This window comes from Balaenoptera musculus, chromosome 20, assembly GCF_009873245.2.
Source record: "Balaenoptera musculus isolate JJ_BM4_2016_0621 chromosome 20, mBalMus1.pri.v3, whole genome shotgun sequence".
NCBI classification, from domain to species: Eukaryota; Metazoa; Chordata; class Mammalia; order Artiodactyla; family Balaenopteridae; genus Balaenoptera; species Balaenoptera musculus.
In genome coordinates, this window is record NC_045804.1 from 56,532,405 (window position 1) to 56,560,370 (window position 27,966).

The 27,966-nt window shown below is 51.4% G+C and overlaps 1 protein-coding gene across 3 annotated transcripts; it reads right to left on the reverse strand.

The window, feature by feature from the left end:
* On the reverse strand, window positions 1-27,966 carry PMP22 (peripheral myelin protein 22). 3 transcript variants are annotated; one of them, XM_036837731.1, is made up of 5 exons: window positions 27,794-27,966; window positions 23,580-23,691; window positions 22,253-22,352; window positions 8,751-8,891; window positions 1-1,301 (listed from the first exon to the last, which is right to left on the reverse strand). In XM_036837731.1, exons 2-5 carry the CDS (start codon window positions 23,655-23,657, stop codon window positions 1,138-1,140), a joined length of 483 nt encoding a protein of 160 aa, XP_036693626.1. In that variant the 5' UTR covers window positions 23,658-23,691; window positions 27,794-27,966; the 3' UTR covers window positions 1-1,137. The 3 variants fall into 3 exon arrangements, with proteins under 3 accessions (XP_036693626.1, XP_036693625.1, XP_036693627.1); XM_036837730.1 differs by lacking the exon at window positions 27,794-27,966 and adding an exon at window positions 25,231-25,388; XM_036837732.1 differs by lacking the exon at window positions 27,794-27,966 and adding an exon at window positions 25,231-25,384 and having other exon boundaries at window positions 23,580-23,687.

Consider the following 27,966-nt stretch of genomic DNA (forward strand, 5'->3'; position numbering starts at 1 on the left):
TGAGTTACTCTGATGTTTATTTTAATGCATCTTAGTCCACACAGTTGGTATAAAATCAGAAAAAGCTAAGCAAAAAATATAAAAAAAAAAAGGTCTGGAGTCTTAGCATCAGAAGGGCCCCGTATATACATCTACAGTTGGTGGCCAGTACGAGTCATTGCCAGACAGTCCTTGGAAGCAGAGGACAGTCTAGACCCTGCTGCATCCCGGGGACCCACTGTCCCAGGGGGTCTAGAAGCTTGTCCTGATGCTCCGACCATAAGGAAAACGTGGGAGTGAGAAAGGCGGTGGTTTGTTATTTATTATAGTAATAACAGCAGCCTAGCTAGGTACAAACGTGGTTATAAACCATTTATCTTACACAGAATTATTCAGGTCTCCATTCGACTTCATGCTGTAAAATTGTTAATTGTATTTCCAGTGAGGCGTTTAGATGATTAGTGATCGTAAGGAATGGTAAATACATAGCACCACTTCGTAGGTTTGTTGTCACCAATTTCTCACCTAGATGCGTGACCGGGACACCCCCCTTCAAGGGCAAGTATTCCAAAGCCACAAGCCGTGATTCTCCAAGGGCTCCAGTTTGGGGGTTCTGTCCGAGTGCAGGTAAGGCTGCACACAGAGGCGTGGGCAGTGCATGTCTGTGTGTCACACACTGGGTCACCCACAGTAAAAGGGCTTTGGGCCACTTGGGGTTTCTATCCACACTTTGGTTTTCTAAATGAGGTGGAGTGGGAGGGAGGTATCTTCTTTCAGACGAAAGGGAAGGGGCAAGATGGACTTATTTTATTTCTGGGCAAAACAAACAAAAACAAACAAACAAAAAAAACTGAGCTTGATTATACGGTTAGGATGTCAAGTTCCTTAGCTACTTTAAGGTTCAACCCAAGGCTGATGGTCAACACATAAAGCAAACAATACTATGTACATATATGTAAAAAGTGTTATAAATAGGTTTTATAAACCGTCGATATTATATACATCTTCAATCAACACTAACCACCCCCCCGCACCTGCTTTCTGTTTGGTTTGGTTTGAGTTTGGGTTTTTTGGCTAGCTCCTTTTTTTTCCTGGCTTCTGGTTTACTTCCTCCCTCCCTGCGTGCGCTCAGACCCTCGGACGTCCTGTCCCGGTGCCTCATTCACGTTTCCGCAAGATCACATAGATGACGCCGCTGAGAAGGGCCAGTGGGAAGGCCACCCAAGCCAGTATGTAGGCAAAGCCGTAGGAGTTCTCCGAGTTGGGATGCCATTCCGGGTGCCTGACCGTGTAGATGGATGCCGCGCTCATCACACACAGACCTGGGAAGGAGAGGGACCAGCTGGGGGCAGGAGGGGTCATGGAGCGGGGACCCTGCACCACCCCCATACCAGACTCCATGGGACCCGGAGCACCTGCCCCACCCACCCTGCTCTCCTCCCAGACTCGACCCCACCTCACACAAACACACACACACACACACCAGGGCACCCTTCTCTCTTTCTTAGGGAGAAGGACATGGGCTGCAGGAAGAGAGGGCACATCCAACTCAGGCAGGAATCTGCCACCAGATCTAGAACTGACAGGAGGGGCTCAAAGGTACAGGAACCCAGGAAACGATCTGCTCTCTGTGTCCAATATACGTGACCCAGACCATGGCTTCCAAGGTCTCCCCTCCTCTTTCCTCCTCATTTCCTTTAACCGTCACCCATTGCCAGTTGACATGAGGGGTCCAGTGAGAATTCGGGTGGCAAGAGAAGCCCACCTATATCTTTGCAAGGATGGCTGGGTGTGGGAGCCCCTGGAAGCCTGTAAAGCACTCCACAGATGGGCTGTGGCATTCTCTGAAATCAGGGACAGTGACACCTCACCGTTATCTGAGTGGCACTCATGCCGAGCACAGGGGCAGAACTCCATGCTGACCTCCTTAGCAGGATCGCTACATCAGAGACCAAGCAAGCAATGCCCATGGGCGCCACTAGGCAGACAGAAGAACACATGGAGAGGAAAGGGGGGAGGACACAGGGAGGACGGACACTGCAGAGAGAGGAGGTGGTCACGGGCAAGCTGCATGGTGCCTGGTCCCTTTCAACTGTTCTTGGTCCCCCAAGGTTGGTCTAAAGCCCAAACAAAGCTGAAAGGGTATCAGATGCGCAGGCAGGTCAGGCAACCCCTTCCTTGTCTACCACACAACCTTTGGTGGAGGGACAAGAAAATCCTCCACCTGAGGCCTCACAAAGCTGGCAAGTTCAAGCGTGATGGTCCATGCCCACGGTGACGGTCAGCAGTGACATGAGCACCCCAGCCCAGAACAGCACAAAGCCTGCTCTGTCCCCTCCTGAACACAGGGGCTTTCACAGGCTCTGACTGACTCTATTATAAGTCCAGCAAGCATGTGGGATGCCTGTGGGTCCAGAGTGCCCCAAGGCCCAGACCACCTACATCTAACCTCACTGCTATTTGGGTTATTTAACTGGACACTGCGACTCTGTTTGAACAAAGTGCAGAAGTGGGACTGTGTAACATTCACTGCCCCGATAAGATTGTCCTTCTGCAAGTCAGAGAAAGAAAACGCCCACTCCGTTGGCCCCCGTTGAGAGAGTCACACAACAGTCTTGGGACCACAGGGGCATCAGCTCCAGGACCTGCCACCTACAGATAGCCCGGGAGACGGAAAGACATCTGTTTCCACGGGGAAGTCATAGCTGGCCAACGGTCACAGGAGGGAAACTGCAGTTTCGATCTGCTGGACCTCAAGGTCTATAGCTCACCTCTCCAAAGTGCTAATTCTTGCCTGTCTCTTAGGCTATATCTGACCTACCTAATGAAGGCAGAGCCTCAAAGGTAAGGCAAGAGCAAGGGAGAGAGTGAGATGTAAACAGAGCATCTGAAGGGCAAGACGGTGCCCATCATCTTCCAAATGGGGCGTGTGTCTAGCCAGCATCGGCATGAGAAATGCAGTGATAGCTGTGTGGACCAGCTGTGTCCAGATTTCCCCAGCAAAGAGAAAACAGCAAAGAAAAAACACTTTGTCTATGACCTGGAGGGAGCGAGAGAGACAGGACACACAAGTGCAGTGACTAACTCAATGGCTTAATGATATGACATTCGCCCTGGGAGAATCTCAGAAGTAAAGGAATTTATGCTTCGCTTCAAGAAGCCATACGCTTGTACACTTGCAAAGTCAACAAGAGGATACACACTTTATAATTATTGTTGTCGGGAGACTGATGTTTTAGGGAATGTATCATTACAAGGCTGTCTGTATGCAAAGCAACAGACGTGCCCCGGAATACAGAGCAGGTAGCGCCATACAAGAGTCCCGAAAAGTCAAACATTTCTCCCAATAAAGGGATTGTGACGCGCATTCTTGGTCACCAGTAGGTGAAGATGCGTTTTTGAAGGTCTCCGTGGAGAAGGTAAGCGAGGCCACCAACTACACACAGGTGTGCTGCCCTCCCCAGAGATGAGCAGGGAGGGGCCTGCATCCGGGAGCGAAGGTCAGCTGTACGTGGAAAGGCACTGACCCTGTCCAGACGACACAGAAATGCTGGCCACTCAAGACTTCCCAAGAGTTCCCCCCCGCCTCAGCACGGCTGGGTCTGCATCACTAGAAATGCTCCCCGAAGACCAGGCCTCGAGCCCCCTTTAATGGTGACAGCAACCACAGGTGAACAATCAGAGCCCAGCATCTTTAGAAGGGAGCAACCAAGAGACCAAAGGCAGAGGAAGGAAGGGAGGGGGTTCTCTAGGCTTCCTCATCTCCATTCTGTTCGGTTCAGTCAACATGGAATGAGCACCTGGCATGTGCAGGTGCCATTCTGGATGCTGAGTGCACCAAGATCCACAAGACGTGGTCCCCACCTTCAAGGTGAGTGTCATCCAGAAACAGACACGTCAGTAGAGACTTCCAATAGAGAAGGATGTGATTCCAAGGAAAGGAGAGAGAAACACACCGGATGCCCTGAGAGCACGGATCGATCAGGGCCTAGGGAATCCTGAAAGGGGACACGGGGCTTGACCGGGGTCTAAAGGATGTGGAAGAGGTGACCCGGTGCAGAAAGGTGTGAAGGAAATCCCAGATAGAAGGGAGACCATGAGCGCAGCAAGGAGGACGAAGGGTCCCGTGGACACCACCAGCGGGTCCCCCTCAGAGTCTCCGTGATGGAGGCTGGAAGAGAGGGCCATCAGGGCACTTGACGAGGTCGTGGAGGGAAGCACAGCTTTTGTGGAGGAGAAACAGGATCAGAAGTGTGTCCAGAAAGACCGCCCAGATTTAGAGGTGGGGACAAGATGGGGGGCAGGAAGGTGCATGCGTTGGCTTTTGCCCAGCGATGGTGTTTGCAAGTAAGAGAAAAGAAATGAGCACAATATCTAGGTGTGATGCCACACAACGGAGGAGCCGGTGGTGGACTGGGGTTGGGGTGGGCAGCTCTGGCATGACTGCCTGGTGGGTTAACTTAGGGAACTGGGGGAAATGGTCTTGGAAGCTGAGGAAGTACAGTTTCAAGGAGAGAGATGGCAACAGTATCGAAAGCAGGGGAGGGAGTCAGCAAATGGACATAAGTGTACATCCGCGACCTCTGCCAAAGCAGCTCAGTTAGAGCCTGGAGCGAAGCCAGGAGCCTGGGTGGGGCTGGCTAGGAAGTGAGCATTGGGGGAGACCACTGAGATGGGCAGCGGAAGTGCCTCCCTGGAGCTGGTTTCATGAGCGAGGCCCCTGTCTCTCCCCAGCTCACCCTTCAGGCAACAAGGTGGGGCAGGAAGAGTCTGGAAGGTCCATTACCCGGAAAGCACTGGGCCCTCTGTCCCACCCACACCGAGCCTCCTCTGTGCCGCCAGCCCCCTTTCCATTCTCAGCCTCCGTGTGATTCCTGCAGCCTTGCAAATCACCCACAGCATTACTAGATGCCCATCTGGGATGATTCGCCCAGCACTGGTGTTTCTTAACGTGGTCTCCGACTTAAGCTGTCTTTGAACCACTCAGAACAGGGAGGGCACTGGGTTTTTATTCCTCCCCCAGATTTTCATTCTAAATGCTCTCTATCCATCTCAATGTGTATGAAAGAAAAGGAACAAAACAAACAGAAAAAGTAAAAGTCCCTTTTAAAAGGAGTCTCCTCCTACCATCCCTGCTGTTCCTCGTAATCACAATAAACACAGATCGCAAAAACTACACAGGTGGCCTGAGTTTAATTCTGCCAAGGGAACACATTATCCAGTCACCCAACAAGTGGGACATTCAGGGCGTTCTATGAGGTGTGTGTGGAGCTCGCCGCTGGGTGTGACTCATGAAATAAATCGAAACAAAGTCTGTATCTCCGTGAATTTCTTGATGCTTTCCCATCCAGTGTAACTCAACCCAACAGAGCCAGGGCCAGGGTGAGCACTGCCTGGGAACAGCTGGCTGCAGGTCCTGAAAATAAGAATGACTCCAAAATCCGGATATAGGATCAGGATGGCCCTTCTCTAAGAAGAGGGTTTAGAGGGATTGATGGCTCGTGGATAGGATGAGCTCCGTAAATCATCCGAGAAGAACTTACCGTGGGATCAGGGCAGGTTAATGGCTGCAACAGTGGCGCCCAACCCTGGACGGAAATCAGAGTCACCAAGGAGCAGCCCGGCCCAAGAACTCTTAAATGAGACTCTCTGGGGATGAAGCCTGAGCACCAGCATTTTTTAAAAGCACCCCCTTTTTTAAAAAAGGTGATTCTGGTGTGCAGCTAAGATTGATGAGCACCCAGCTAGATGACGGAGCCTCTCAAAACGTCTTCAAGAAGCAGCCAGCCTAAGAAGTATGTAATCAAGGAAAGACAGTTCTCAAAGGTGAGACTCACAGCTTATTATAAGTGGAGAAGAGATGATGCAGTGAGACAGGCAGCCCCACAAGCGCCTTTCACCTGCCTTTCCTGCATGCTCACGCGTGTGTTTAAAAAGTCCACAGCTGGGCCCTCCAGAAGGAAGCTACGCAGAGACAATCCAGCCCTGACAGCCCCTGGGACACTCAGCATATTTTGGAGGCTTCCACACAACAGGCTTCAGTGTTTGAAGAAGCATCTGCCCTACGTGGATCCCAGCTACGGTGGCCAACCCACTTGTAGATTGCACATCCCATGATGGTAGGGCTCCTTCCTTCCTTCCTTCCTTCCTTCCTTCCTTCCTTCCTTCCTTCCTTCCTTCCTTCCTTCTTCCCTCCCTCCCTCCCTTCCTCCCTCCCTCCCTCCCTCCTTTCTACTCTTCTTTTTGTTTTCTGATTGTTTTTGCTTTTCTGATTTGTTCCTTGATATTAAGGGGCAATTTCTCAGGCTATCACCAGTCCTCATCCCCAACAACCCTTCCCTAACTGTCTCTCTAGTTACTGAATCCTTCATAGGCCGTGAGATGGGAAACACACGAGCAGGGTTGTCAGACACTGAAGTCTGGGAATCTCTAAGGGAAGTCCCCACTCTCTTAAATCCCAAGTTTAGTGGGAAGACCCTACAGCAAGTTCAGACACAACATTCTAGAGAGCTGAGGTTTCTAGAAGACTAGCTCTCTCAGGTCCTTTTGACCGGAGGGAACAAGCACAGAACATTCTTAGGACATACAAAGTACAACCGCTACTCTGGATCAACACTTCAACCTCCAGACAACTTCCTATTCACAGACGGACCGCTAAACTGACAAATCGATAACTGAAAACTAGGTCTCATGAGAGATAAGAAGCTAGATTTGAAGGGGATAACGCAAGAACAAACCATGTGCTTCTGTATTCGGAGGTTTTCATGGCAGAGTTCTAGAAGGCTTGGACTGAGTTTGGAGAAGAATCCAAACAGTGAAATGAGGAGGAATGAGTAAACAAACTTTGGAAGATTAGCAAAATCTCAGTACCTAACAGTGTTTGGGTTGAATGAAGTACTTATCTCTGGACTTTGGTTTTTGACCGAAAATGACCTTGCTAAAAAGACAATGTTAGAGAATTTTAAGCTAAAATATCTCAGTTGGAAAAATGAAGATGAGGCACTCCCTGCCCTGAGATGCCCCTTCAAACCTAAGTTCGCTCTGCCCAATGTTTTCAGTCTCACTAGTTCTGATGGTGTAGACTCATTCATCACAGATGTTTGGGAACTTGGGAATCATAAATGGGGTAGATTTGAACTCATCTTCCACGGTCAATCAGGTTCAATGAAAGATCATATCAAAAGCAGGGTTTCTGCCTTGGATGTTGCGTTCCTTAAAAACTCGGGTGGATTCTGAATCTCTAAATATATTCAGTCCACATGGGATGGGAAGAAATGGGGGCACTCAGTGTCCTTGCATGAGCTGCGTGTTCATTTAGCCTCTCCCAGTCTCAGTTTATTTATCAGCAAAATAACGAGTGCGTATAGATCAAATATAAGTATTTTATATCACTTTTTCTTGAGGATATAATCATTGATACCATGGAGAGGATCACCATTGATATCAAACTGCAAACAGGGAGCCTAAAAGGAAATCCCAGAATATATTCTAGTTTCCTGTGTTACTTCTGGAAATGGGGTGAATAATGATCACTGCTCCTAATGTACCCAGAAATGATATCTCACTGAAGAATTAGTAATTTAGCAAAGCTGGCAACACTCCCAGAAGCTTGGCTGATATAATAAAACCTTGATAAAATCAAGTAGCAAAGCACTGTTTGGTTTTGAAATTCCAAACTGTGCACATTGACATGTTGTATTTAGGTATTTGATGAGAAATGGTTCTCTAGTTTACTTACTTTTTCCAGTAAAGCATAGGTCTCTGGCTTCTAGAAAAGGGTCATCGACTTTCAACATCAGGCTGTGTCTTGCCATGCAAACCTATGTAAGCCATGAGCTCTGCCTGCCCATCCATCCACCCGTCTATCCATCCATCCATCCAGGACTTGTGTGCCGTTTTCAACCCTCCAATGACTGCTCATGAGTCACGGTGGTGATTCAGCAACTAAACAAGAGATGCTACACCCCTGCCCACTCAGGGGCCAGAAGTGAGAACATTTCTCAGTCCCCAGACGTACTCTGGCACACACAGATTTTATGAGTTATTAGCCTGGACCGTAGAATCCACCACATCTGCTTCCTGTGTCTCTCCAGTGCTCTGCTGACTCAGTCAACTGGCCATCAATGGACAGAAGGATAGAAGGAAACACAGTGAGACAATGGCCAGAATCCAGAGACAAGAGCTAGAAGGCATCATCACGTCTAGGACCCTGCACATGGTGCGTGTCCATAACCTGGAACCGATGGCGTGTTACACATGCCGAAAGGAAGACAGCAGTAAGTCGGAGCCTGGTGGACCCCAGGGGCCAGAGTAAAGGAGAATAAGAATTTGTCAGGTGGCTCCATCACTGCTTAGAGGTAGGTGACAGGTGCCTGAGAGCAACCTCGGCAGCAGATCGGGGCCCTTTCCATGCTGAAGCAGGGATGGTCCCGGGGCATAAAGTGAGCTACAGAAATCCACCCTCAAGACTGTCCTGTGCTCTACCGACATCCTCAGCATTTACCTCTGATGATATGTCCGAACTGTAGCTCCGTCCCAGGTTAGGGACCCTCCTTCCAGAACCCCTAGTCCCGTTTCCTATGCACCCCATTCCATGGAGAAGTGGAGAGTTCCCAGATTCACACACACACACACACACCTGTGCTGTATGAAATCCATCCGCGGGGAGGACTCCCGCACGCCAGTCATTCTGGAGCCACGCCCTTCTGACTGATCATCCTGCAGTCTGGGGGTGCCCAGCCCCCTCATGGACTCGGTCAGCTCCGACTTACCAGCGAGGATCTGGAAGACTCCGGTGATGTAAAACCGGCCCCCCTTGGTGAGGGTGAAGAGCTGGCAGAAGAACAGGAACAGGGACAGGACGCTGAAGATGATGGACAGGATCATGGTGGCCTGGACAGACTGCAGCCATTCTGAGGGAGGAGACACTGGGTTAGGAAAAGCCAGGGCTTGGGGCGCGGGGAGGCGGGGCTCTGCTGCGGGGGGCGGGGCCCGGGGCACCAGGACGGCTGGAAGCCACGCCCCCGGCCCCGCCCCGGGCAGCAGCAGCGTCCCTCCTGTGAACAGAACTCAGACTATTCACTTTCCCGCTCTGAAAAGTCATTCTTTATTTCCTGCTTCCTTTTGGAGGGAAAAAAAAGGTGTTAATACGTGTTTAACTGTAGACGTTTTAAGAAAAGGCTCTAGGACACTACCTAGTCCCACCGCAAGGAGTTAAACTCCAGTTAAAATACATTGAATTCCCTTCCAGTCTTTTAGCCAAATGTGTTACTGACACAGATGTGCGTGTGTTCAAGGGGCTCTGAGCCCCGCCCTCTGCCTCCTCTCTCCCTGCCCTCGGGGGTTCGAAGGGCTTCTCGGAGCCCCTGGATTCTGAGAATAGTTCCAAACCACTGTTCAAAATATCAGCATCCCCCAAGGAGACAGAGAGACCGTGGGGATGGCTGGGAAGAAGAAAATGCTATTGGAGCCAAGACTAAATCTGTAGAAAGTCGTAAGCAAATGCTGATGGGAAGAGCATGCTTTATTTAGCTACGAACGCCTGCTCTCCCTCCGCCACGCTGTGTCTTTTCTTGGCTGATCTTGGAGCCGTGGGTGCTCAGTCCGACCATCAGACAGGACCACGGACGACACTTCCTCATCTTTGCTGGACCCCCAGCCTTAGATCAGATCTCCAGGCATCCAACTGAAATTCAGGCAAGGAAGGGAACTCTGTAGTTCACCGTCTACTGCAGATGAAGGTCATTTCAGGAAGGAACGGACAAGAGGCAACAACCTGGGTTTAACACCAGAGAGGGGAACTTGCAGTGTGCCCCCGGGAGACCTCCAGGGGCCTCGCCAACCTGTCGCCTGCGTCCTTCCTTCCAAGCACCTGAGAATCTCTGGGGTGGGCGCTGCTCTAAACAAGAAAGATCAATTAGAGAAGACCCAGGTTTGATCCTCTCCACTCAGTAATGGATTAATGTGCACTGGCTTAGAAAAACACACAACAGTGCTTAACACAGTAGAAAAAGCTGTGAAATCTGGATGGTTTGTCATCAATAACTCATGAAGATGTTCCCTTTTTTTTTTTTCTTTTTGGCCACACTATGCAGCATGTGGGATCTTAGTTCCCCATTCAGGGATCGAACCCAGGCCCCTGCAGTGGAAGCACAGAGTCTTAACCACTGGGCTGCCAGGGAAGTCCAATAACTCACAAAGGTGAACCTGGTTTGAGCTGCGAGTAGCTCAAGGCAGAATTTTAAGGGTGCTGGTTAGGGTAACCGTGACTAGAGTTTCACAGACACAGACATTTTTCCAGACTGAGCCTGGAAGCATTTTAGAGTTGGAAGAAGCCTGAGGGATCAACTAAACCACCCCTTTGTACTGACCGAGATTTCCGGAGATGTTTGGATGAGCCCCATTGGCACAGCCAAAGCTGGGAGGCCCTTGATTCTAGTCTAGTGTTCTTTCCACCATGACGGACTATATGCTTCTTTTATCTTTGCAATTTCTTTGTCAATTAAGGTTAGAAAAGGATGTCTGATGAGCTGTGAGCCATCCCAACTTCATTTTTATATCTCTAATTGAACCACTATGCCCAGCGTAGCAGTTCTTCTGGAGGAGTGGTCTGCAGCAAAGCCAATGCTGCCATAATATCATTTTTTGTAATAAAGCAATTATCCAGCACTCTGGTAGGTGAAGCTGGAAACATAAAGAAATCTTAGCCCCAAATCTAGAACTAAAACAGTGATTCTATTTTGCTGCGGAATGGCCTTCAAGACACACCCTCAGAAGGGGCACAGCTGGTGCAGGTGACATCCTAGAGTTCCTTCTCTGATTCTGAGATCTTTTCCTAAGTCTTTACCTATCATAAACAACAGGAACTTCTGCCAGACCTCATATTTAGAGAAAACTCAAAATCATACATGTTAAATCTACATCAATAGGAGAAGTCCCTTAGATTTAATAATGTAATGAAATTCTTCTCGAAACCCTTTCACCAGGAACTTGAATTTTAGTGCCAACCTCATTACAATTGAGTTAGCTTTCCGTAAGTTGTTCCTCAAATCAGATCACAATCAGGAAATCAAGGAAGTTTTTATTCAATGGGTCTTGGCTGAACGCCTACTGTTTTGAGCCAAGCTCTCTGGTTTGTTCTGGGGATACAAAGTTGAAGAAGAAAGTTTTCAACCTTAAGCACAATAAGTAATACACATACACGATGAGAGCAAGTCCAACTATATCAATCACAGCATGTGTGAATGGGCTCAGGTCGCTCATTATAAGATGTGGAATTCCACCTTGAATTACGTAATTCGTATCTATAGTCTGATACAAGAGATATACCTAAAACCAACAACAGTTGAAAATCAAAAGATTTTTAAAAGAGACACCAGGCAAATATTAACAAAAACGTACAGTAATAATAGCATCAGGCGGACGGAATTCAAATTGAAAAAGATGAAAATGGCCAAAGAGGGATATTTCATAGTGAGGAAAGATCCAGTTTACCATGAAGAAATAAAAGTCATGAATCTCTATGCATATAATAGCATGGCCTGGAAAAAATATAAAGCAAAAAATAACTGAAATATGAGAAGAAATTGATAAGGCTAACAATCATAGTGGAAGACTTAAGCATAGCTCTGTCAGAATAGATAAATCAAGTTAGATCAAAAATACGGTAAGATATAGATTATTTGTATTACAGCATTAACCAGTTCAGTTTAATAGCTATGTAGAAAACTTATGTCCCTATAACAAAGACTACAAATTATTTTCAAACACACATGGGACAGTCTTGCAAGCTATGCAGCAGGCAACAACCAAAAAATCTCAATAAATCTCAAAAAAAAGCAGACATGATGTAAACACAACTAAAGGCAAACAGAAAGTAGAAATTCAAAACAAACCAGCCAAAATAAATTTGGAAATTTCAAAATAGTATTCCAGATAATCCCTTGGATAAAGAAATCAAGATGAGAAGTAAAAATTTCTTCAGCAAGGAATGATATTGACAGTACGTGTGTTAAACCTACAGGCTGTGGTCCCAGCCGTGCTCAGGCCATGCACTCCATTAGAACAGGCCTGGGTACCCCCGGCTTAACTGGCTACTTGCATATTTTTGCCCCGGAATCCCTCTCCTGTAACAAGTGGGATTAACTATCTCAGAGGATTGTTGTAACGATCAAATAAAAGTGTTGATATAAAAGCTCTGTACAGTACAAATAACCCCATTAAAAGGCTGAGCTGAGGGGCAGGGTAAATAAGCACCTACAGACTGTTCCAGGGGTGGTTCCTGGGGCATCTCCATCTGGGCCGCACCAAGTAAATGTATAACGGGGACAACCGTGTCCACATGAGCCATATTATTATAAGGTGCCAACAGGAACACCAAAAAGTGTTTTAATACAACTCTGCCATCAATTCATACGGAATCTTCAGCACAGAGGTTGGCAAATTATCTGTGACGAGTCAGATTGTAAACAGTTTAGGCTTCACAGGCCATATGGTCTCCATGGCAACTACTCAAGTTTGCCACCTTAGCAGAAAATCAGCCTTAGTCAATATGTAAATGAATGGGTGTGGCCTGTTCACCTAATAAAATCTTATTTACAAAATCAGGCCGGGGACCCGACTGGACCTGCAGGCTATCGTTTGCCAACCTCTGCTACACACAAGCACATCCGATGTACAGAAAACAATTGTTAGAGTGGAGAGACCTGGACGGAAGGGAAAGCCCTGTCGACTGCCGTCCTGTTTCATACAGATCAACCTTAATGTGACGCCACCGTGCCAAGTGGTGAGTCTGAACTTCTACCCAAGCTCCAAGGCAGTGATACTGTTTTCTTCCAAATCACAAGTTCAGGGTCATTAGCAGAGCCCATGATCAGCACCCACTGTCATTCTCCAGGCCTTGCTCGGTGCCTGAGAACTATTCGTGGAATCCCCGGGGGCAGCGTTGTAACCTCCAACGTTGGTGCCAAGCACAGGAATTAAAAGCCTGTCGCAGACCTGCTGTTCTGATGCGCGTGTCAGGTAATAGGGCTGCTGACAGCTCTCTGACGTGGGCCAGGCCGTGGCTGTCAGCACACCCGCTCCCCCCGCAGAAGGGAAAGCTGGAGATGCCCAATGACCCAAGGTCAGATCCCTGCCCCAGCGGCAGCTAAGCAATGAAGGAAATACATCTGCGCCCTCAGCTGTATTCTTAGCCCAGGGCCAACGATCTGGTGAGGTAAGAGCTCAGAAGGGATGCAAGCCTCTTGAGTGCACCAGCCCCTCTGCGTTCTTGTGCATCTTTCACTCCCAGCCTGGAGCCACGCCCCTGGCAGCCCCTCCCCACCTTGCACTCCACTCAGGCAGTTCATACAAGCTCTCTGACTCCATCGAGGGAACAGGTTTTCCGGAAAGTGAACGGAAGGACAGTGGCAGTTGAGTCAGAGCATAAACTGGGGGAAGCCAAGCCAGGAGGAAAGAGGCCATGGGGGTGAGTCACCACTGCAGGAGTAAGTGCCACCCATTTGCATAATGCTGTGCTGCTTTCCAAAGCACGTGACCCCCAGTCCTCGGTCCCCACCCTCAAACCTCGCTACCCACTGCCATCCCACAAACCGCCACTTTCCTTCCTCCTCGGGATGAATGTCATCCCAGAGATGGATGACTTGCCGAGCGGCCTGCCTCCTATCCAGGTGGCCTTGGCTGTTAAGCTTCGCCCAGGTGGGAGCCTATACAGGGCCCCGCGTGGTCCTCGCCCAGGGCTCCAGCTTCTTCCCATTCAGTCCAGTGGGAGCTTTGAAATCGGGCCCAGGGCTCGGGCTAACTTTGCCCGTGACCCACGCAGGATGCTTGCCAGAGGGGCAAGCTACACAGGGGCTTTCAGCTCCCTCTGGCCAGGAGCTCACACGGATGAGGAAGACCACGGGGGAGGCTCTTTCAACTCACAATCACGAGGGCGTTTCAACTCCAGCAGAACCCCTGGCTGATGACTAGTGAATAAAAGTTCAAGGCTCTCTGGCTGCACCTGACACCATCACTCAGTTAACTGCCCTCCTAACCAAGAGGCTTCCTGATGGGCACAGGAACTAGTTTTCCAGAGTCTAATTTATATGTGTGGTTTGATACCACAAGTCTTATTCTCACTAGTCTTTAGACTTGAACAGGGAATATAATACAGCCATTGAGGTTCTGAGGTTCCTGAAAATATTCAGCTGTTTCAGGCTTCCTCTATTCCCTGGTTGGAAAACTCCAGTAACAGGAGGGTCAGGTTAGGCTGTGTTTCCCAAAGACTTGCTGCTAATTAAACAGAAAAACAGAGGGAGTGGTTCCATGGTCAAGTATATTAACCTCCCTCCTCGGACACTGAAATGTACAATGATGTACTCAAGGCTCTGAGAAGTCTTACCATTAAAAAAATAGCCTGGGTAACTTTTAAATGGTGTTTTCCAAATTGACTTATTGGAGAACCTTTTTTGTTGGTGTTGTTAAGAACAGGCCACCTGGACATGCGGGGTTTGGCCACACACAATGACAGTGGAAAGGAGAAAGGCATTTTAACTGCCCGATCACAAGCTGTGCTGATGGAAATGTACAGGGAAGGAGGGTATGCCTGTGGGGAGGGGGCTCAAGATCTTTGGCTTTAAAAGGCATTCTCCACATAAAAATAATCAGAGGTCCCCTCTCCTTTTTAATCCTAAAATATAAAAAGGAAGCCAGGCATCACGGAAATTAAGAGCCCCCAGCCCACCAGTCATAGTAAAGCACCCACTCTTCTCTCCTCCCCATGCCTACTGAAATTCTACCCAATTTCCAAGGCCCACCTCAAAGGTTCCCCTCCCTGCACCCGCTGTCACAATTATATCCTGAAGAGGAAGAGGCTCCAGGACCCTTGGGATGCGATGGGTGCCTACTCAAGGTCCCACCTCCACGCTCACCCTATTAGGCCACCAGGGCGCCTGCCCCAGGTAACCAGCTTCGAAGAGGCAGACCCAGTGCAGAAAAGCAGGGACTCCTGGTACCGGTCCACTGGGGTGCTGAGAAGTTGAAAAGCATGTTTGAAATCTAACAAATTCAATGATCCTGCTGCCCTCCTTTAGGTTTGGCATCCACAGAACATAGGGAGGAAGGAGGAAGAATGGGACGGCAAAGGGAGAGAGTTTCCCCTTCTCTGCTCACCCACCTGCCAAGCCAAACCACGAGCCACCTGCAGAGAAGCGGCAAGAGGCCAATGCTTGTCATCCAGAGGCAACACGTTAGCCAGCTGGGACAGCAGAGGACCGTCACCCGCACCAGAAAAGCCACTGCAAGAAGAAGGCATCACCCAGAGAAAGGACGACCCCGGGGAGATAAAACCGCAGCCTCCAAATACTTAAAGAGTCAGTCTGGGGACACGATGGGGGTTTAAAGTCCTTGAGGACAAGCCTGCAACCTGTAAAACCCAGGTCCAGCCCACCAGGCATGAATGAAGACAACCAGAAACGACTGGAAATTCAGGGGACAGTCGTGGCCTCAGCTATGTAATTTGTTAATGACAGCATCCCACGGCATTTCCCCCGCATCACCGGGCCCTCCTCCCCAACCTCTCTGCCAACTCCTTCCTGTACCCATCAGCTGCCGGAGTGTCACGAGACTCACTCTGGACCCCTCTGCTCCTTCTGCCTCTCCTCTCATCAACTCCCCAGCACCACGACATTAAATACCCTCCGCAGACACGGAGGACTCCAAATCTGAATTTCCAGCCCAGACCTCTGCCCTGAGCCACAGATTCCCAAATCCAAGTGCTTTGCTGACATTCTACGTTCTCAGTGTAACGGCCAGAATGAGCTTTCAAAACACAAATCAAGTCACGCCACTCTTCTGCTCCAAACCCTTCAGCATCATGGCCCGAGCCGTCGGCCCGTCCTCTCCTGCCTGTAGCACGCTCAGCGACGCCAGCCTGGCACTGGTGGACACACCAAACTCTTCCCGCCTCAGGACCCTGGCCCTTTCCATCACCTCCTGGAATTCTCCTCCTGCTGTTCTTCATACAGCTGGTCTCTCCCATCTTTTAAGCCTCCGTCCACGTGACTCTGGCAGGAAGAGACCTGCCGTGACCAGCTGCTTCCTCCCCAGTGGTGACTTGCTATTCCATCGCTCTCTCTGTCTCCTGCAGAGCGCTGCCCACTGCCCACAATGACTCATTCATTGTCTATCCTCCGTCTCCCCTGCGTAACTGTGAGCTCCATCCATCAGGGCAGGGACTGGTCTTTCTTGTTAAGCTCTGTCTGCCCAGCACCTAGGATGCGCTCCATATATTTGAAGAAGAATGGATGAATGGACCACGCTGGCAGCTCTTTGAAAATGAAAGAGGTTCTCTTGAAAGGTAGTGAGCTCCCCATCACTGGTAGCATGTGCACGTGGTGGGCACGTTGCAGAGAGTCCGAAGCTAGTGGGATGGGAAGGGGGATGAATCTGATGACCTCCCAGGTCCCCGCCAACGTCAGAGCCTACGTGTGTGCTGATGAGCACATACTCAGAAGTCTTCGTGCCAGACTTCCTCTCCTCAGGCACCAGAGACCGACATCCACACCCTCAGGCCACCCCACGGCCAATCCCTGCTCCTGAACTACAAGGGATGCTTTCTCGACTCTGGTAAAATCCTGGGAATGCAATTTAAATTTTTTAAAAAGCAAAGCCTGAGCTTCAAGGGCCATATGGTACAGACACAGGTCTGAGCAAGCCTTCTGAATTAACTCGTGGACGCTGGCATCTGATGAGAGACTCCAAGGGTTGAAACTGCATCACTGTGACACCACGTCCCACTCCCTGCACCTCCCTCGCCTGCCAGGACCTCCTCATCCCACGAGGGCCTGTAAAATCAAGAGCCATTACTGGGTCAGAGCTTGCGGGCTGGCCCAGGGAGCCACAGAGATTTTAAATTGCACAACATGAACCCATAAGTGCAGAGGGCCTCCTGTGTTTTCTAAATTCTGACCAAAAGCTGAGCCACAGATGAGGAAATGGTATGATGTCCTTGCAGAAATGACAATGCCACCAAGTGGATAAACGAGATAAATCTGAGATCACAGAAGACACAGACACAGGAGACCACCAAGGGCTCAAGTCGGGGGCTCCTGAGACCGGCAAGACTTATTTTTTTCTAATTTTCAATCCGAAGCATTGGTCTAACGCTGCCCACAACCTAACGGCCACGAGGTTGCTGCTGCTGCTGGAAATAGATGGGTGCATTTCTACTTTGTAAGATTTCTGATGTATTCTGCCTTATAAATGCACAAGACTGTTACTCCATCTTGGAATAAAACAGCTGAGAAACGCATATAAGACAGAGCAGGTCTAAATGAAATCATAAAAATTAGAAGCCCATCCATGTGCACCAAACTCCTTTCTGGGGTCTAGAAGGCCCTGCAGGCTGGCCTGCTGCTTCATCTCCTGTGCTCTCTGTTCCTCAACTCTGCCAGGTTCCTTCCCGCCCCAGAGATCTTGTCCTCGGCAGGTCCCGCTGGCTAGAACCTGCCCCAGATGTCCCTGTGGCTGACTCCTTCCTGGTCATCCTCAAGCGGCCATTTCTCCAAGAGGACCTCCTTCCTCACCCCCGTCCCTCCTGACACATCACCCTGCTTTATTCTCTTTATCCTTCCTATCACTGCCCCTGATTATCCACGTTTATGGACTGTTCCGCCCAGTAAAACGGAACCTCTTGTCCACTCTTGCAGCCTTGGTGTCTGCGGTGGAATCTTCTACGGGGCAGGTGTTCAGTGAATAGTCCTGCATGAAAGAACAGAGGGAGGGGGGAAAGGAGGGCAGGGGGAGTCCTAAGGTGGGAAGTTCAGGATCAAGGAAGTGAGAGAAGGCTGAAATTCCAAGATGAAGGGGAGGAGAGATGGGAGGTGAGGCTTAATGGGAAACAGGAGCAGGTCGTTCAGGTATGGACCTTGGCAAAGATGCTCATCTGAGGATGGAGAGCAGTAAAGGACCTCTGAGAGGTTTTAAATTGAGAGTAATATCATCATATTTTGTATTTTTAAACTTCATCCTTGAGTCAATATGCAAAACGAGTTACAAGGAAGGAAGGAAGGTCAGGAGTTAGGAGGCTGCAGCAATGGCCCCGACAGTAACTGCAGGCATGGTGACGGGCGTGGGGATGAAGAGTGACCAGTGGGACCTAGGATGATCCTGGGAAGGGAGAGAAGGAAACACATCCTGGCAGACTCTGAGCATGAATCTCACTGGATGGTGAAGCGGCATCCACTAAAACACTAGAAACCATCAAAGAGGGAGATTGGGTGGAGGGGGGCAAAGGCTGGCTGGTTTGGAGATGCCTCTGGACATCCCAGCCAAACTGTCAGGTAGGTAGCTGTGTATGCTCGTCTGGAGGTCAGAAGAGAGGTCCGGACAGAAAGGAAACAAGGATTCAAGAGACATCATGAAACAGTAAGACTTGTTAATGACTTGGGAGGTGGAAAGAAAGAGAGGGAAGTCGAAGGAATATCCAGTTTCCAATATGGGTCAACTGTCTGGCTGATGGGGCCCAGGACACAGCAGAGATGGGCTATTTGGAGAATCCTAAAGTAATTGGGCTCTGCTCTGAAACTGCATAGGACACAGCAGAGCTCTTGTGAAAGAGTATGATTGGTATGGAGGAGGGTAGTCAAAGCCCTGAAGAGAAGAGTTTCAAGCCAGGCTTACTGGGAGGTGCTTGCTATTAAATATTTATGAATCAAGAAGCCATGCTTTCCATGAAGCCAAATGACTCCATTCTCAGCCTTCCTTGTCACTAGATGTGGTTCTGTGATGAACTTCCAGGAAAAGATAAAAGCAGAAGTCTGTGGTCTATCTGGAGACATTTCATTAAAAGGGAGGGGGACACATTCTTCTCCTCCTCCTTTCTCTATGCTTGCTTGAAGGGTAGAGAAATGGCTGGTGCTCTAGCAGCCTTTTTGGTCCATGAGGATGAGGACCAAATCTGAGAGATGGCAAAGAAATAAGCTAGAAAGTGCCTGGGGCTCTGACAATTTCATGGAACAACCATACCTATCTCAGGCTGCCTACTTCCACACTTCTTTTGAAAGAGAGAGAAATAAACTATCTTATTTAGGCCACTACCATTTAAAGATGTACTGTTTTATGCAGTCAATCTTAATCCCAATCGGAACACTAGCCAACTGGTCTAATATGTCCTTCCATTGCCTTCCCCTTGCTTTAGGTCATCATTGCCTCAATAGGGAATCGCCTCCTCCTTGCCTGTATTTATTTAAATCCTGCCCATCCTTTGGAGGATGGATCAAATCCCCCCTCCCACATGAGACCTGCCTTCCACTTCCTCCCCTGAACTCTGGCGCTGCCTGCCTGCCCCCACTCCTTGGGTGATTCATCCCCCTGCACAGAGCTCAGGACTGTCAAGGCCAACGTCCATATTCTCCAAGCCCTTATATTCCTCAGGCCGAAAGGCATTCAAAACAAGGTCATGATAGATATTCCCCCACTAAGCCTCCTTCACCTCTACCTGCAGCCAGGATCAGGATGGGGCCAGAGGGTGTGTAAATACATTTAGAAAATGGAAAAGCAGACAGAGTTGAGGGCATTTAGTAAGGAATCTAAAACTACTCTAATATCAAGAAAGAGTTTGAGGGAAAAAATCTAATCTGTTTCCTTCCAACTGTATAACATAGACGTTTGACTGCCGTGCAGTTAATTGGCAACAAGCTCCATCCATTTAAGAAAAAAAAGCGAATGACGCCCTGCAGAGGTGCACTGCCCCAGCCCCGCACATGCGAAAACAAGCCCCTTCAGCAAAAATAGCAAGTCACGTAAACCAACGCGTTTTCACATAACATGCTTGCAACGTATTCTTCACAAATTGGCATCAGTAACGAATTACTTTCAATTACTAAACTAAAAAGTATGTTTGAAACATTCTAAGAGCAAATACGGACCAAGGTGACTGGTTTCCAACTAGCAGAGTTCATCTGTAAAGGCAGTCTAATTTTTTTAATTCTGTATTTTTTTCACCTCTTGTTTGGCACAGAAATGGTTAAACCCAATCGAAAAGGCAAAGGAGGCCCAGAGGCTTCACTCCCATCAGAGCTGAGGTTGTAACACAAGCTGACCCATCAGAAGATGAGAACAGAGATACCGACCACTGGGGAAGCTTAAATGGAAAGTTCTGACTTAGAATCAGCCCAAGTGCAGACAAACCCAGCTTGTCCAGAGTTCCTCGGAACGCCCTTCCTGGGAGAGCCGAGAAGGCAGATGTGGAGGGGAAGCACGATCTGGGACCCCCCCATGGAAGCAACCGCGCGGATTTGGATAAAGACCCGCGATGCACACCCCAAAGTCACTGTCACCGAGCCCGGGAAGATGAGCTTGGACACAGACAGCCAGCTGAGCGATAGGAATAACGCCGGTGCCTCTTTGAGAGCTGCCGCGAGGGCGGAGCAGCCACTCCTGACCGCAGAAGATGCAGAAGGCAGGTCAGCAGCAGGCAAACATCACTGTTCTGCAGGGAGGACAATTTAGATCACTGCGCCTCTGCCGACTCATCCCTCTTGAAACCCAGCCGGGTTGGAGTATGCCTGCCAGAACTGCCCCTTCCGGGACTAAGAGTCGAGAATCCCCTGCCAACCCCACGTGGCCAAATGCCAGTTGGGCAATGTCCAGGTGGACACCTCGTGGGGGGGGGGGGGTCTCAGGGAAAGCCGGCCCTTGTGGGCGGAGTCACCACTCGTGGCCACCAGGTGTCAGTAGCGAGCAGGGAGCCTCCCGTCCTGAACTTCAGGGAACTTCAGCCAAACCCTGCCCCGGAGACCGGATGCTGTGGCTTTGGGGCCAAGCAGTGCTGTGGCCACATGCGCAGACACTCCTGAGTGTTTCAGTTATTTGATTGCCAACTCACAACGCAACCTCTAGGGTGGTTTGAATTCAATATCCTTCACAGACTCAGAGAAAAGTTTAAGGACTGCTCCCTTCAACAAAGACTGGGGCCTTTCTTTTCTTCCCCCCAGGAAAGTGGAAACATAAAGCAGGGTCTTCTAGACCTTGCCTATCCTCCCCATATAAACTACAGTAGTTGGAGCAGTCTCTCTTTATACTGAGGTTGGAGATATTTCGTTGGTGATGCTTCAGGGATAGCTTGAGTACTGCTGGGTGCAGAGCCCCGAGGAGAAAAGTCCAGCAAAGAAACTGGACTGTGCAAATCCAGAACGAAGGGCCACTGCCCTCCCTGCTTTGTTGAGCTGCATCTGAACTGGTTTCTCTCACTGAGCGTAACATCTTCAACAGAAATACTTGATCTAGGGGCTGCTTGCAGCCTCATCAAGACGTGTACTCTGCTGGTCTTTAAACCCAAGATGTCAGGAAAGCTCTGTCACATCTATAGGTACTTCCCTCTCCAGGCTAAGGACATGTCCTTTGGAACATGAGACCGTGCAGAGCCTGGCCCACTGCGTCCTCAACGCCAGGCACTGTGGCCCCTGCCAGGGTCCACGCTGCCACCAGACACCTCCTAGTCACCAACAAGAATGCATCCTATCTATCTCTGCCTCTCCACATCCAAAGACACCAGGTCCCCGCTGAGCCCTCCTTCCCTCCGGGTGCTGGAAGTATCTGGTGTGTGCTTCCATGGCCAATTAACCCCTTAACCTGAACCCAAGAAAGCCTGGTTTCCAGTATCTCACAGAAAAGATGCTAAGGACAGAGCAGAAATACTCCCGGGCTCAGCTTGGGGTTGTGCAAATAGCGTCAATGCCCCATCTTGCAACGAGGAATCACTCAACAGCTATGATACTAAATGGCACCCCTGAGGCCCAAGAGGCAGAGAGGAAACCCTATAACTGGAGACCAGAAGCTGGCCCATCTATCCTTAGGACAGCCCCTCCATCACTGCACCAGGAAGACACAGGACATTCCTGGATATTCTACCACCAAACCAAAGACGCTAATTGGATTGAAACTCCCAGTGGGGTCTGCCTACGCTTTTGCATCATCACTGCTTATGTGTGTCCGCATTTCTTGGCTCACAAGAAGCCTTACACAAGTGATGATGGGAAGCAGGGGGTGTGGTGCCCCAGGGCTTCTCTGTAGGTAGAGAGAATGCACAAAGACTCCCCCGGATCTCAGTGTAGCCAGTGAAGCGACCGCCCCTCCCCTTTTGCCTTGGGACATCTTGGCCACGTCCCACCCCACCCTGGCAACAACTCTCTAGCTTGTGTCTTCCAAGAACAAGTGCTTCCAGGTCTGGACAGAGAAACATGCCGCGGACAGATCAGGACGAACTTGTGGAGCAAAAAACCATTCTCACCGTTTGCTGAGGATGTGAAACAGTGTTGGACGTTGCTCAACGAAGAGGTGCTACAGTTTTGCCAGAGGTCGGTCGCGTGTCCATTGCCCACCATCCATTGCTGGAAAGAACCAGACATGGTGAATCAGGGGAGTCCGTGAGGAGGGACGGAAAGGGGGAGGGAGAAGGCCAAGGGCAGGCAAAGAGCAACCTCATCAAGCCGTCTACGGGGCCTGCCCCTGCCCTGCCCCGGGGCTGCCTAGCCAGAGCCCAGGGTCGTGCTTGAGAAAGCGGAGAGGTGGTGGTCTGGCCCAGACATCCAGAGGGGAGGGCCGGGGCTTTGCTAGTGAAAAGCACTCTGTAAGTGGAAAAGTACCACACACACATAAGTTGCTCTGTGCCGAGGTGTGTGCTGTAGTAGAAGGAGCCGTGGACTTAACCCAGGACACCTTCATCCAAGCCGTCTCCCCCCACCCCCAATCTCCCAGGTATCACTCCCAAAGCCGCAGCCACTCTGAGCCCATTTCCTTACTTACAATTCCTATCAACCGGACAAGATCGCCATAAGGCACACTTAAGATGTTGGGAGGATGCTGGTAAATGATGAACCAACTCACCAATCCCCAACATAATTATCTCTCAACCTTTGAACCAGGCCAGAACATCACGCCTGGGACTTGCTGTATATACAGAAGTTAAGGCCACGGTCGCATAACTGCCCGAGTCTGGGCTCAGCTTCAAGAAAATAAGTTCAAAAGCTAATGAGCTTGATGTCTGATGGTTTTGCAACACAAGTTATCCCAGTGACCTGTCTGTACTGGAGGAGGCTTTTCTAAGAAGGTGCCATGTCCACAGCGCAAAGCAGACCTGGGTCTGTGAACTCTTAGGGAAAAGTCAATTTGAACTTTCCAATTTCAAGTCCTAAAAGCTGTTCTATGAACTAAACCGCCCATCTGATGGATGCCATTTGGAGAAAAAACAAACCTCCCTAAATACTCCACTTCCTTCCTCAACGACCCTGCATTAAGGAAAATGCTACACAAGCTTATCAAATGAAGGGAGGGGTGGGGGAACCCCTGGATCTGTACCTAAATTCTTTGGCTTAAAGAGAGGCCTGCGCGGCTTAACCTAGCCCCGCGCTCGCTTCCTTCCTCCCCCTGAATCTGCTCTGGTTTTCGCAAAACTACTTTTGGAAAGGCGCGGATTGCCAGAAACTGCAAAAGGCCCTGGGATGTCTGAGACGCTTTGTCTGCAAACTGGAGGGGGCACGGTTGGAACGGCCATCCGGAGGCCGGGCTCGGGGTGAGCCCCGGGCGCCCCTCCCGCCCGCCGCCCGCCGGAGACTCACGCTGACGATCGTGGAGACGAACAGCAGCACGAGCACCGCGACGTGGAGGACGATAATACCCAGCAGCAGAAGCAGCATTCTGGCGGCGAGTTCTGCTCGGCGGAGTCTCTGCCTGGCCGGAGAGAGAGCCGAACTGGACGTGAGGCCGAGCGAACCGGCCTGCGCGAGCGAGCGAGCGAGGCAGGAAAGGAAGGAGGGAGGAAAGGAGGGAGGGACGCGGAGGGAGGGTCCTGCGCTCGGAAGGCCCGGGCCTGGCGCCGCGCCCGGCCGCCCACCCCGCCCGGCGACCGCCGAGAGAGGGCAGCAGCCGACCGCGGCATCCCCGCCCCGCAGTCCGTCGAGCCCGCCTGCGACCGAACATCTTTTGCTTTTGGAACAAAACAAGTGGTACGCACGACGCACGTCGAAGTCACCCCGGGAGGCGAGGTTTTTCCAGAGCGCCAAGCAGAGGCCGCAGCGCGCCTCCACCCACCTGGGGGTTCCGGGGGCAGCCCAACGAGGAGAAGGGGGGCGGAGGGCGAGAGCTCGCGTTCCGCCGTGGGGTGGAGCCGGGGGTGAGCGGAAGGGGCCCAGATTTCTGCGAGAGGCCCGGGGACGCCAGCGGCGAGCTGGGAGGGAGAGCGCGCGGCGGGAAGCCGGGTTCCCAGACTCCAGGGCGCTCCGCATTCCGTTAGACTCCCAAGTTTCCACCCAGTTCCTCCCGCGCAGGGGAGCCGGCCCGGCCCCAGCACAGCTTGGCATCGACACCAGCGGCCCCGGAGAGAAGGCGCAGAGCGGGGTAGAGCGGAGAGGAAAGGACGGCCGGAGAGAACTGCTGGGGCCGGCGCCTCCTGCCCACCGCGCGCGCTTCCCCAGGCAGCCCTGCGGGCCGGGCCGTTGCGCTCCCGGGACCGGGGCCCAGAAGCCTGGATGGAGGGGAGCCAGTGTCCGGTGGGAAGGAGAGGCGGAGGGAACGGGTTGGGTCCCAGGAGAAGCGCAGCCGGACGGAGCCGGCAGGACCTCTTCTCTCCGCCACGGTGTGGTCCTAGCCCCACATTTTGCAGACCTTACGGAGTGAGACCCGCCGACCTGTGGGAGGATTTGCACGTCTGCGAAGATGAGCTGCGTTTCGGGGGCTACTTCAGGACAGAATCTTGGCCCAGAGACATCGTTTCAATAACTCGGTCTTTAAAATACCCAATCGCAAACCTCTCCGTTCCTCCCCTTAAGCAACACGTTCAGTGAAACTCTGGAATGTGCAGGAGGAAATAAGCACGATTTTCTGATGTCTCCCAGAAGGTTTAAATTAAATCCAGTGACTCCTAATGCCGAGGGCGGGGGCTGGGGGGGGGGGGGCACGGGGGTCCTGTACCCCGGAGATGTCCACCGCAGGGACCGCTTTGCCAATGAGTCCAGCGAGGCGAAAAGTGCTCCGCCCCTGCCCCATACCCGGACACCAGCACCCACGTCCCCGGCGGCTTATAGACCACCAGGCACCCCGCAATGGATCCCTACAAGCCCCGTAGGAAGGACGCGAGACAGGCGGTGGTCTACCCGCGATCGGGGACCGCGCCAGCCCGGGGCCCCGTGCTCCGCGCGTTCTGTCACCGTCTACGGAAGATGCCCACGTTTCTCCTCCATCTCCTCCACTTTCCCTGCCAAAAGCACTTACAGCCCAAAGGGATAGCTGTCCCCGATCCTCGGAGATCCTCAGAGTGGCCTCGGGCACAAACTGCGTGCGTCCGCTCGGAGGCTGGCGTCCGGAAAGACAGCTGCTCTGCGGGGCTGCGTGCGCCGAGCGAGGGGCCGGAGGGAGGCTCCCGGCGTTCCCCTTTAACGGGAACAACGCCCTGTCTGCGTCGCTGCAGTAGGGTGTGTCCCTGGGTCAGCGTGTGCAGGGGGGCGGGACTCGGGGAGGGGAGAGGGCAGTGAGGAGGGAGGCAGGGCAGGAGTCAGTTCCTCGGCCTTCACTGCGCCGCAGGAGAGAGTCGATGACTGCAAAACAGCGGTGACTTGTCCTCGAAACTAGGAGGCAGCGAGCTTTCTCACCTCCGCTTCCCTGGCTCCGCGGAGTTCACGGAGACCAAGAGTTGACCGATATACTGGCCCCTCTGCCCACGTGGGAAAGCCCGCCAGAGGTCGCCTCCGTGGGTGACCAGCGCGGGGCTCTGGGGCGCACGCAGTCGGACCGCGCCCGCGCGGAGAGCCAGCCTGGACGCCCCTCCCACGGGTAGGGGGAGATGGCACTTAAGCGCTGGCAGGCCTCCCTCCCCTCGGGTCCTGGCGTCCCTGGCCTGCCCTGCAGTCCTAGCGGGGCGCACCCGCGCCAAGCCCGCCCGCGCCATCAGGTCTGCGCCCAGGCCGTGCGCCGGGTGCCTCGGATTGCCGGGACCGATCTAGCGGGCCTGCCTGGGTGAGGGTTGAGGGAGGAGGGAGAGGCCTGCCCACTGCAGAACAGCGCGCCCTGGGGTCGCTGGGGAAATCCAGACCGCAACCCGGAACGCTCCAGGAGAGTTTGCCTGGCTTGGCGCCCGGCCTCGGCTCGCGTCCCTGGCCACAGGGTGGGGAGTTGGCCATTTGAGGTGGGGGAAGAGCAGCCAGGGAAATCAGCTGATTCATAGCCGCCTGAACGGGGTCCGCCCAGCGTCACGGGGAGAGAGGATAGCCCTTCCGGGCGCACGATAGGCGCGCCCCAATAAGACGCTCTGGGGGTCCAGCCTTGAGGCAGGAACCCGGAGCCGGAAGGTGGGTGCAGCAGGTCATACACAAGACACCTCCACCTGCCAGCGTTTGTGTCACAAAACATCGTCGCTCTGAACGAGTCAAATGCTCCCACGCTGCTTATTTTACTATATGAAAGCAGCTGCTTATTGTTGCTAATTGTACATTCTTCAAGTAAAAATAATTTGAAAAAAATCTTCCAACAATGGGCTTTCAAAAATCCTTAGATTAAAAAGAAGACTCCTTGTAAATTTTTCGCTCAGTGCCCATGACACCTCTGTGAGAGGTGGTGTGGTCCAATGGATAGGCACGTTGACACTGGGCTCAGATGAACCCGATTACCCTGCTTACTCAGGGTTGTGGATTTGGGCACTTAGCTGAAGTTTGGGGTGCTTCGGTTTTCTCATCTGGAAACAGGACTGAGAATGGCCATTTTAAAGGGTTATGGTGTTGATTAAAAGTGTGTGAAGCAATTAGCATAGCGTCTGGAAAAAAATAAAGGATCAGTACCCAGTAAATTGTCACTATTATTATTATTATTATTATTTCACATTTAATCCTCACAACAACCTTTTAAGGAAAGCCTGACCCCCTAAACTAAAACTGCTTATCAATCGCATAGATTGAAAGCACATATGTAGGTAGAAGGACTACCTTCTACCTACAAATGGGAGTGACCTCTCGCCTGCTGGGTCATGGTCTAGGCCGGGTTTGCCCTGGGAATTATTGCCCCCCTTCATATGCCATTCAGACATTTTTATTTATTTAACCAATATTCACATGATCACCATGTACCCGGGACTATTCTACGCACTTTATAAATATTAGCATGTTTAACTCAGGAGTTTCTTTCCCTTCCTTTCTTTTTTTCCAACTAAACTTTTACATGCAGTGTATGCATCTAGAAAAGTGCACACGTGGTCAGGTAGAGCTCATTTCTTCCTTTCCTTTGAACCCAATGTTTTAATCAATAACCAGGTCATACCACACTGCGGGACACCTGAACACACCCGTCCCTGGCGGTCACCTCACTGCCCCTCGCCTGCGTCCTGCCTACTCAGCCCCGAGGGGTGGAAGACAGGATACCACCCAGTGTGGCTGGTGTCACCAGCTCGGCCACACCCAGAGCCCGGCCAGGGCTCCGCTACAGGTGGAGGGGAGGTTAGGTTTCTCCCTCACCTGCTTACCAATCCAAGGCCACCTGCCAGCTGTGCGTGCAGAGCTGTTTCCCATCAGGGAAGGCGCATCTGGTCCCCTTTCTCCCTTCCACTCTGGGTACACTGAGGTTTCTAGATGCTCCCAGAGGGTCCTTCTCGCCTCCCCAGCCAGAGTATATATCCAGCTCTTAACCAAGGATTTTAGAAATCCTCTGACTCCCCGGTGAATTCCAACACACACGTGCCATCTCCCCTGCCACCCTTTCCATCTGTGGTTGGCAGGGCGTGGGGCTGGGCAGCTCTCGGTGAAGCATAAGCACACACCATCCAGAGGCATAGTTTGCCAAGACAACTCACCAGGCCAAACAGTGTAACCCCTTCCTCCACGCGGCTCTCTTTGCAGTCAAACGTGACGGATGCCCAGGCAAGGCCCCCCCCGGGGACAGGGCAGTGGAGAGACCGGCAGCTGGCAGATCTAGCCCCGCTGCTCCCAGCCAGGATCCTCGAGATGTGCCCTGGTGGTGCTCCCT

What these genes read in the sequence shown, in the direction of transcription:
- PMP22 (XM_036837731.1), bottom strand. Translation starts at nt 23,657, where the DNA reads ATGCTGCTTCTGCTGCTGGGTATTATCGTCCTCCACGTCGCGGTGCTC. An exon ending in TCGTCTCCACGATCGTCAGC is followed by an intron (nt 22,353 to 23,579) that starts GTGAGTCTCCGG and finishes GGTTCTTTCCAG; the next exon opens with CAATGGATGGTGGGCAATGG. An exon ending in AGTCTTCCAGATCCTCGCTG is followed by an intron (nt 1,302 to 8,750) that starts GTAAGTCGGAGC and finishes TCTCCTTCCCAG; the next exon opens with GTCTGTGTGTGATGAGCGCG.